Here is a 9886-nt window from a genome sequence, read left to right as displayed (position 1 = left end):
CCCCAAAAAAAATCCCCTGATCTTTTAAACTGGCTGGGCCACAATTAAAACAAACTTCGCCCTGCCGCTCGCCTATCCCTTTGCATAAAAACATATGGCTTTGCTATAAAAAATGATGACTGGAAAACACTGACCCATTAATAGCCTGCGGACTGATTTATACTTTATTGTTCTGCTGGCCGGCCACGTGACGCGCGGCAGCCAATGGGCGGACAGGCAGCCTTCAACTTATTAGGTGACTGTACTTCTTCGCCGGGACCAAGTTGGTCCATGGAATCTGCCGCGCCGTAATTGCCGCGGGTCCTGCGCTGCCGCCTGCCTCTCCTCGGACCGGAGCGGGCCGGGCGGGCCTCGGCAGGCCATGTCTTCCTCGGGCGCGCTCAGCAACTACTACGTGGACTCCTTCCTCCTCCACGAGAGCGAGGAGCTGGTGCAGTCCCGCTACGGCGCGGCTCCCCTGGGCCAGCCGGGCCGGCAGGCGAGCCTGGCCGAGCACCCCGAGTTCGCCCCCTGCAGCTTCCAGTCGAAAGCCTCCGTCTTCGGCGCCTCCTGGAACGCCGTGCACCCGCCGAGCGCTAGCAATGTGCCCGCCGCCGCCGCCGTGTACCACCCGTACGTGCACCACCAGGCACCCATGGCAGCGCCCGACGGCAGGTACATGCGTTCGTGGCTCGAGCCCGTGCCGGCCTCCCTGTCTTTCCCCAGCAGGCATTACGGCATTAAACCTGAGCCGCTCACGGCCCGGAGGGGTGACTGTACCACCTTTGACACGCACGCACTCTCCCTGACTGACTTTGCTTGTGGTTCTCCTCCAGCTGATAGGGATAAGCAAGGCAACGACGGGTCCTTCGCGGAAAACAATGGCGAGAGCGAGGCCGGCGGAGACAAGCCCCAGCTCGACCCCAGTAAGTCCGGCCCGCCGGTGCCGCCTGGCAAGGGGCAGCAGGCGCCCGCATTGGCGCGCTCGGCTGGCTGGCTGGCTCCACGCTGGAGCTAGAGAGCCAGAGACGGGCGGTGGGGAGGGGGGAGAGGAGAAGGGCGCCTCAATAACGCCGGTTCCCTGAGAGAGATGCGGGGGAGGGAGAGAGAAAGAACTCGCTCTCTGCCCAAACAGAGCACTGGATGTGAATCTGATCCCTTTGTGACGAATGACTTACCTAGAAGGAACCTAAGCAAAATCGGGTGGGGTGGGGGGTGGGAGATCTTTTTACTTCCACCCCCTCCTCCACCTTGTGTCGGACTGAACGTCCAACGCCCCACAGATCAGGTTCACAAGCCAGCCAGGGCTGGGCTGGGTGTCTGGGCAGGTCTGCCTTCCTCGGGTCGGGTGAGACAGGACAGGAGAAGGTCAGAATGGGAAACGGGAAACATTTCCAGTGCCACGCTCTTCTCCGGGGTCGCCCTCCACGCTTGGGGGTGGGGGTGGGGGAGGAATCAGGGATTCGGCTGGGAGGAGGGGCAGGAGGAAAGGCCGGCTTCAAAATTACAATCTAGAGAAACAATATGAAGGAGAGAGGAGGAGGAGGCCAGTGGTGTTTTACTGCAAGTAATTCTGTGTGACCTCTCCGTGTGTCTCGCTGTTTTGTCCCTTGTGTCTGACCCACCGTGTATGTCTGCCCCAATGAAAGGGACGTCGTAAACCACCAATATCAGGGTACCTATCGGCTTCAAAAGGAAGGTGGGGGGTGCGAGGGAGGGAGGGAGGGAGGGAGAGAAGGCAGGCAGGCAGGCAGGAAGGAGGGCGCACCAAGGGGAGGCCACGATTGCAGGCTGCTTGGGAGTGACTTCTCCTCTCCCCTAACCTCTTGGCGTCCTTTCCCTGCAGATAACCCCTCTGCGAATTGGTTACACGCGAGATCCACCAGGAAAAAGCGCTGCCCTTACACCAAGCACCAAACGCTGGAGCTGGAGAAAGAATTCCTCTTCAACATGTATCTCACCAGGGACCGGCGGTATGAAGTGGCAAGGCTGCTGAATCTGACCGAGAGACAAGTGAAAATCTGGTTTCAGAACCGGAGGATGAAAATGAAGAAAATCAACAAGGACCGAGCAAAGGACGAATGATGCTCTCTGGGGTGAGGGGTTTCTCCTCCTCCTCCTCCCATGCAACGCAACCACAACCCCCATCACCCCCCCCCCCCAGGAGACTGTGTCCAGGCCTCAACGTTGATTTTTGTCCTTGCCAATTCAGTCCTTGAATGTACCTCACCAACGCAGGCTTGATGGCTGGACCCCGGTGCTATTCATGAGGTACCACGATTTTCCCATTGTCTGATCATAGGAAAGAAAAGGGGGCATTATTAACGTGCAAAGCTGATTTGTTGGCTTATTTAAATCTACCTGTCACGAAAGAAAGAAAGAAAGAAAGAAAGAAAGAAAGAAAGAAAGAAAGAAAGAAAGAAAGAAAGAAAGAGAAAGAAAGAAAGAAAGAAAGAAAGAAAGAAAGAGAAAACTACCTTTTTAATGCACAACTCTTGACGGACTGTATAGGTTAGTCGAAGTAGTTAATTTTATTTGCTCTTTGCGTGGCAGAGAGAGGTCTGCTCTAATACTTGAACACTGTGTTTGATCGTGGTTATTATATTTGTGACTCAATTTTTGTGCTTGGGTGCTGTACCAGACGTGATTGTGAAAGCTAGAATTCAATTTGAACTCAGGTTGTTTAATATAAAAGTTGCATAGAGTATAGCTCTGTAGTGTAAGACGTCTTTTTTCTGTATCTTTAGACAGTTAACCTTGGATTGTACGGGAAAGAATATTCTCCCTCCCTCCCTCTCACTCCCCCCACCCCACCCCCAATTTTAAAAAAACAAAGGGGGGGGGAATGATCTGAGTTTGAAAAGGCATCAGGAGCTCCCCCTTTCTTGAAAGCGTCATCTTAGTATGCACAGAAAACAATGATCTATATATCTATAAATATATAGTACCGTCTTCGTCAGTTGTATATATATAATCTATATATTAAAGATTAAGCCCTTAATAATCAGATTATCCTGAATATTGTTTTTGCACCCGTGAGCAGTTTTCAGCTATCGGAGCTATACGTATATGTGAAAAAGGTAACTACCTATGGTTTACGTTTTTAAGTTTAATCAAATAATTTGATTCTTATTGTAATGAAATTTAATTTTATTGATAATAAATTATACGCTCTAAAAACCTACCTTTGGTTATTGTAGATTTGTATCAATTATTAAAAAAATAAAATCCTGGAAGTTATGTTTATGCAGAAGCTACACTGTATATTTTGCAATAGTTACCTCATGGCCTACTGACCAAATAGTTGTGTCCAAATGATATTTAACTTTTTTGCGAAATAAAGTATATATTGATTCTTTTTTATATTTTGTGATTATTAAGATTATTAAGAGAGGGCGCTGGTCCACCAGTACTCAGCCCATGTAGATATGCAGCCATCGAGTTAAACTTGGATCCTCCACATAGCTACTCAAAAGTCAGCCCCGCTCCTTTTCATGGGACTCACTTCCAGATAATCCTGCTGCCCTGGAGACAGATATTTGAGCGGGATCTGACCGTACAAGATGGTGGGCTGACTTCTTTTACTCACCATAAAGGGTGTTACTCCGAGAACATCCAATAATGTTATGAAGCCCAGTATTGGGACCAAGAGTAGCAGGTAATCTGCATCAAAGTGAGAGGCGAGAGAAAATGGGGAGGGGCGGTTCTTTTTCCAGATCAATGTTTTAAAAGTACCTATCCGCAATACTTACCCACAAAACCGAACTGGTTCCAGTAAAGGCAAGCAGTGACTCGACAAAGTATGAAATTTCATCCTTCTGTTCGCCCAGGAAGCCCTCACCTGGCAAAACCCGTCAGCTGCTTTCACCTTCGCCCTGGCCGAATAAATGCAGAGTACTGGAAATATAGTGGAAGCGGGTCGCCTCCAAACAACAAGCGCGGTGGTTTTGCGTTTTCGTTGCTTTAATTCAGACTAGAAAAGGAGGTTCTTTTTAAACAAAAGGTCGGGCCGGGAGGGGGGAAGGGCTGGACCTTTTCCAAAAGCCTCGGAAGCCTCGAAGCGTTTGGCTTAAGCTGCCGAGCCATACAAAGGCTTATTGGGTTGAGTGGGAAGGCTCCCGGCTTGGCGGTCGGGAGGAGGAGGAGGCGGCCCCAGAACGCCAACCCGAACCGCAGAACTGTGCGCGAGAACAAACAGAAACGCTGTTGCAGAATGAATGCCCCGGTCTCTTTTTAAAGCCAAAACAAGCCTGCACACTTCCCGCTAACAAGCCTTGGCTCAAGACGCTGTTAGGAAAATTCAGAGCCGTGCACAGCCATAAAAGAAAATGACGGCTGTAACTGTTTATGGGGTGAAAATGCTGCAGGGGTAGAGAGAAGAACTTTCAGAATCTCAAGAACTTTGCAAAAGTTCGAATGTCCAGGCATTTCTCTGGCCTCCCCCTGTTTGGTTTTAAAAAAAACAACAGGATTTTTTTTCTGGTGAGATGTGTTTAATTAGCAAAAAGCGAAACAGTTCTTGTGTAGCCAGGGGGGGGGGGAGTCTCTAATTGATGCCTGTTCCAATGGTTTGGGATGTTGGGACGCCCTCTGTTGTTGCAGACAGTGGGGACTTCAAAGAATCAGCGCTAGCAGTGCCTAATAAATGGCGGGTCTGCAAACTGTCTGGAATTCGGCCCTTAATGAGTTTACAACTGTCCAGCCACAATTAAGATTTTCTACAAAAGCCCTTTCATTTTGTTTTGTCTGGCTGTTTCAGATAAAGCGGCTGTGCGGAAATAGCTCGCTTTTATGATCCCCTTTTCCTCTTAAATGTAGGCTGGACTTTATCTGTAATGAATTTGCAGCTGGGACTTTTTCTGTAATTGCTCCTTCATCGCACAAGCAGATTATTGAACCAGTTGCAGTGGCAGATACCAAGCATGTTTGCACTTTCGAAAGATTCCTGCGCCTATTTTATTGCTTGCAGTGACCAAGAGGGAACAGCAGATGGCACTGTTGTTCCACGAAAACAAGGACTAATCCACCATGAAACTGATAAAACACGTCTAAAATGTCGACTTCTCGGAGCATAGGCAGATTTGGTACTACTGTTCTGATTTTAAAACAAAGAACGAGTCTTCAGTGGATGTATATGAAAGCCAAATCTCCTGTTTTGTTTCTTAAATGTCATTTTGTTGACATCAAATCCAGCAAATAAGAACTCCGAGATCTCCCTATTTGTTTTAAAAGAAAGCTGCTCTGGACATTTTTAATTAGTTAGTCCCCCGCCAAGCAAATGAACCCTGAACCTCTTGTTTGCCCTTTCATACTTGTATGCACGTATATCTACAGTGTGAAAATATGTATATATGTCCATATCTTCTTTACAAACATTCCAAGGGTTGTATATTGTTGTTCATCTCCTATCATGGTCAGTCAGCCCCTTTTTCTTAGACCGGGACTGATATGTGAGACTGTGTGTATATAGTGTACATATATACTTTTATGGGGTATAAGTGTAAAATACAAGGAAACGGAAGTATGTTCAAGGCTCTGGTTTAAAAAAACCCGACCACGTGCCATTTAATACATATGCACAATAATATGAGAATGCATTTATATGCGTATCGATAGCTATCTACACATATCCACAAAATTTAATCACTTACATTAACCCATTCGTGGCCAAATAAACGGTTTACCCTTTACTGTGGTTACTTGAGTAATGTTCTAACTAGGGACGCGGAAGCCTAACAGTCCTTCAGATGGCCATATTGAAGATTCTAGACGCCATTCCTACATGGTTCGAAACCAGGTGGCCGCTTTAACCGCTGTAACAAAATTCCGGGTCAGTAAGAACAATCCACAACGCAGGAGGCAACATACCACAGGGAAACCCAAATTACTCGCTCCCTTTAACGGTGTTCCCTTGTGGAGTATATGAATCTCTTGAAGCGATTTCATCCTGCATCGAGTCAAATCATACTTTAAAAAGAAGAAGACAAAGAAATGCTGATAAAAGCGGCCAGGTTGCACATTTTAATTTGAAAATTATTTACCGGCCACTGAAATTCTTCAGCAGATGTTTGTGATGCAGTTAAGGGCGCCGCTGGTTTCCCAAGTAATTTCGCCTCTGTGGGACCCGTTTTAATTATATGATGCAGATGCTAGCGGTCTGATACACCACAGGAACAACATGCCTGCGCAAATCCATTCTGGAAAGCTTCCTGCTATTTCTTTACGATTTAATAATAAAACTTTTTTTAAAAAAACCCTTCGCTTCTGGGTTTGTTGGCTCGGCGCATTGTTACCTACTGTATGTATCCCTAACTGCATCACCGAGGTAGAGTAAAAGAACTGGTGTTTGTCAGAAAGCGGGCACTTAAAGGGCGCCACTGTGTATGTAACATAGACATGCCGAAAAAAATATGCGGGGGGGGGGGCAAGGAAATCACGTCAACAAAAGGAAAACTCTGGGATCTTCTGAAAGTGAAATGGATTTATTTATTTATTTGCAACAGGGATTGAAACAGAAGGAAAAGATCCCAAAATATTTGATTCGAAAGGACGGGGAGAATGTAGAAGTATTTACGTCGCCAGCAGCAGATGGAAACGAGGGTATCTCACAACAATAGGGTTCTAGTATATTTCTTGCTAACGAACGGGGGCTTTCAGTTCAATAGGGCTCGGTGATGTTACCCTCACAGAAATAGAAAATCGAGCGTTCACTTTTTATCGGAGAGCCCCAAATCAGACAAAGAATGAAGCAGCCTAATAAGAGGCCGGATCCCACCTTCATAAAGATCCCAGATTGCTGGACAACATTTTGTTGTCTGGCAGGAGTCGCCTCCGTCCCCCAGCAAGGTTTACGGGGAGAAAGCGGCAGCAAACGGATCCGTGTCTGCCAGTCTGGATTCTAAAGAATTCTGTGCCAAAATGGGGGGGGGGGGCTCCTTCTGACTGAAGGGCACTTCTACAGTCTTGAGTCATTCCCGGGTAAGCTTAGCCTGGATCGAGTCCCTTGCACGAATGTGCTCGGAGCCTGCGTCGGATGGGTCCCAGCGGGGAAGGAAATTCCTGGAGGGCTTCTTGGAAGGGAGTCCTCGCCTGCATTTCCCCGGGAGTCTCCTTCGTGCAGCAGAATGTTTGTGCGAAATACCCCTAACATTTCCAAGAGAGGGGTTTAGGGAAATGTAGTCAGGAGCCGGCGGCGTGGTGGTGGTGGAAATAATACGGCTAACAAACAGGTTTGGGGGCCGCCGTGCGCCCTGATCCTCAGGCCTAGGGAGGCGTTTGCACTTCACGGTGCCCTTCCAAGACTCATCTACAAAATCCTGTCGTGCCTTATCAATACTCAAGTCTAGACTGGCGGTTCTGCTGGCTGTTGCTCTCTTCTTGCTTCTTGCTCTGGTGTCACCAGAGGAGCAATTTATGGGTCTGATAATTCCGCCTCTTTGATCTCGCCTGCTCGGCAGGTTTTGCTTCGCCTTCCTTCTCCCTCTGTCATTTCTCTCAGGAGATTTTTATTTTTTAAAAATTAGGAGTCCTGGGGAGGGGATTTCCACCACCACCACCTCGCGTTGTTCATGGGGTTTGTCAATCCCGCAGAAAGGAAACCAGGAGGGTTCCCGGGGTCCTGCCAGCTTGTGTGTCCAGAAATGGCCCTTCGCGCAGACCTCGAGGTCGACTTCCAGCAACGCCCTTCAATTGCCGGAAGGGACCTGAGACACACACTCTCTCTATCTCTCTCTCCCCCCCCCCCCCCCTTAAGTGGCGGGGCTGCCACCCCTTGGCAAGGTGGACCCCCGGACAGCCCCCTCGCCCTGGGATCGGCAGGCACCCTCCTCACCCAGCCCGTCTCAATGGGTCACCAAAAAGTACCTTCTCAAGGGTCCGTGCGAAATCGCTCCAGGGACCATTTTAACTGGTGGGAACTGCTTTGTACACACAGGACACCAAACTCTATAATTCAAGAGGGAGAATTTCCGGGGCAATCGCATTGTCCTCCTTCCAGTTTATGATGTGCAATAGAGCAGGGGCCGTAAAAGTTGGCTTTACCAAACTCCCCGTCTGAAGGAAGGAAACTGCTTTTACGATCCGTTTAAAGGAAGGGTCGGATGCAACATCCTCAATGGGAAGCAGCCTTATTGTGGAGGGGGAACTGGAGCTGGGGAAATTTAGGAGCCTGAGGGGCGCGAGGGGAACCGGGGGGAGGGGGGAGTCTTCGCTGCCAGCACAGAGGTGCTTTTTGCCAGCAGGGACCCAAAAGGGACCTCCAGTCCTTCTTCAGGCTCCTTTGTAAAGGTGCTGAAAATCCCTCTACTACTGGCTTTCATTTATATATGTATGTATGTATGTATATGTGTGGGTGCTGGTGGAGAGGTGAAATTATGGTGCCGTAGGAGACCGCAGACGCGCTCAGGTTCACCAGCCGCATCCTTGGGACAATTGCAGTAAACCCAGTTCCCTCCCCAGGTTCCTGCCCTGAGATGGCGAGAATGGGCTCCACGTCCTTGGCTCCCTGGTTCCGAGGCAGAGCGGTGTGCAGTGAGAGATAGAAGCGAGAGGGCTTCCCTAAAGCTTCATTCATCTCGCCCAAAGAGATTAGGCGAATGCATTATGTCAGTATCTTAATAAATCTGTTAGCAAATTAGGAAACCTCCCGCATAAATATTTCACTATTTCCTTTCCCGCAGGGGGAGAGAGAGAGAGAGAGAGAGAGAGAGAGAGAGAGAGAGAGAAAAAAGGGTGGAAAGAAAGCATATGGATGGGGAGGGAGGGAGGGAGGGGAATAAATTCATGCATGATTGACTGAACCGTTTTTGCTGCCGCCTCTTTTTTTAATGTGTATCCCGTGGTTTTAGTTGACTGCACCGGGATATGTTTATGGACAGGAGGGTCTTTTTTGGGGGGTGGGGGGTAGTCACCTTTTCCTTCCCCCCCCCCCCCCCCTGTTTTTAAGCAGCAAACCAGAAGAAATGAGGGAAACAAGCGCGCGGGGGGGCATAAGCTGGAAGGTGGCGGGGAGCTGCAGCCTTGGAGCTGCGGTGCCACCTGAATTGCGCAGGGGACAGAACTGCTGCAGACCGAGAGAGGAAAGCCCGCCGCCGCCGCAGAAGCAGAAGAGCGTGGCCCCCCGCCCCCAAGACCCCCAGGGAGAGGGAGGGAAAAGCAGCCCCCCTTCCTCCCCCCCCCTCGGGCTGCCCTCCGCCGGGCGCCTCTTCTTCTTCTTCTTCTTCTTCTTCCCCCGCTTGCCATTCCAGGCTCTGGCGAGCCACCCTGATCTATACCACCTGTGATGCGGGAGGAGATTGGAGGACGGGGTCATGTGACTGGTCACGTGGCGGAGGCAGCTCAGTCCAAAAGAAAATGGGGTTTGGTGTAAATCTGGGGGTGTAATGTTATCATATATCACGCTACCTCGTAAAACCGACACCGAAGCCTACCGGACAACAAATCACCGGTCAAAATTATGAGTTCTTCGTATTATGTGAACGCTCTTTTTAGCAAATATACGACGGGGGCCGCTTCGCTCTTCCAAAATGCAGAGCCTACGTCCTGCTCCTTCGCTACCAACTCCCAGCGAGGCGGCTATGGACCCGGCGCTAGCGCCTTCGCCTCCTCCATGCCCGGCTTGTACAATGTGAACAGCACCCTATACCAGAGCCCCTTCTCCTCCGGATACAGCCTGGGGGGCTCAGACGCCTACAACCTCCACTGCTCCTCCTTTGACCAGAACATTCCCGTCCTCTGCAGTGACCTAACCAAAGCCAGCTGTGAGAAGGCGGAGGAAGGCAACCTGCACAGCCAGGCAGAGAGTAATTTCCGGATATACCCCTGGATGAGGTCCTCAGGTAGGGGGAAGGAAGGAAGGAAGGAAGGAAGGAAGGGGTGTCGAGGGGAGCGAGCGGGCCGGGCCGGGCGG

General features: G+C 49.8%; 2 protein-coding genes across 2 annotated transcripts in view; both read left to right on the top strand.

Annotated features, from left to right (window-relative positions):
• Positions 1-250: 250 nt before the first annotated feature.
• HOXA9 (homeobox A9) lies at positions 251-3254 on the top strand. The gene is made up of 2 exons (XM_015418577.1): positions 251-905; positions 1826-3254. The coding sequence occupies exons 1-2, from the start codon at positions 362-364 to the stop codon at positions 2062-2064; spliced, it is 783 nt and encodes a 260-aa protein (XP_015274063.1). The 5' UTR covers positions 251-361; the 3' UTR covers positions 2065-3254.
• A 6077-nt stretch (positions 3255-9331) lies between these two features.
• HOXA7 (homeobox A7) overlaps positions 9332-9886 on the top strand; it is a 2309-nt gene continuing 1754 nt past the window's right edge. The window contains 2 exon segments of the mRNA XM_015418578.1: positions 9332-9423; positions 9426-9815. Coding sequence (XP_015274064.1) covers positions 9360-9423; positions 9426-9815 — 454 coding nt within the window. The 5' untranslated portion in view covers positions 9332-9359.

Source organism: Gekko japonicus, unplaced genomic scaffold (genome assembly GCF_001447785.1).
Source record: "Gekko japonicus isolate JY-2015 unplaced genomic scaffold, Gekko_japonicus_V1.1 scaffold341, whole genome shotgun sequence".
Taxonomy (NCBI): domain Eukaryota; kingdom Metazoa; phylum Chordata; class Lepidosauria; order Squamata; family Gekkonidae; genus Gekko; species Gekko japonicus.
This window is presented reverse-complemented; position numbering and strand designations above follow the sequence as displayed.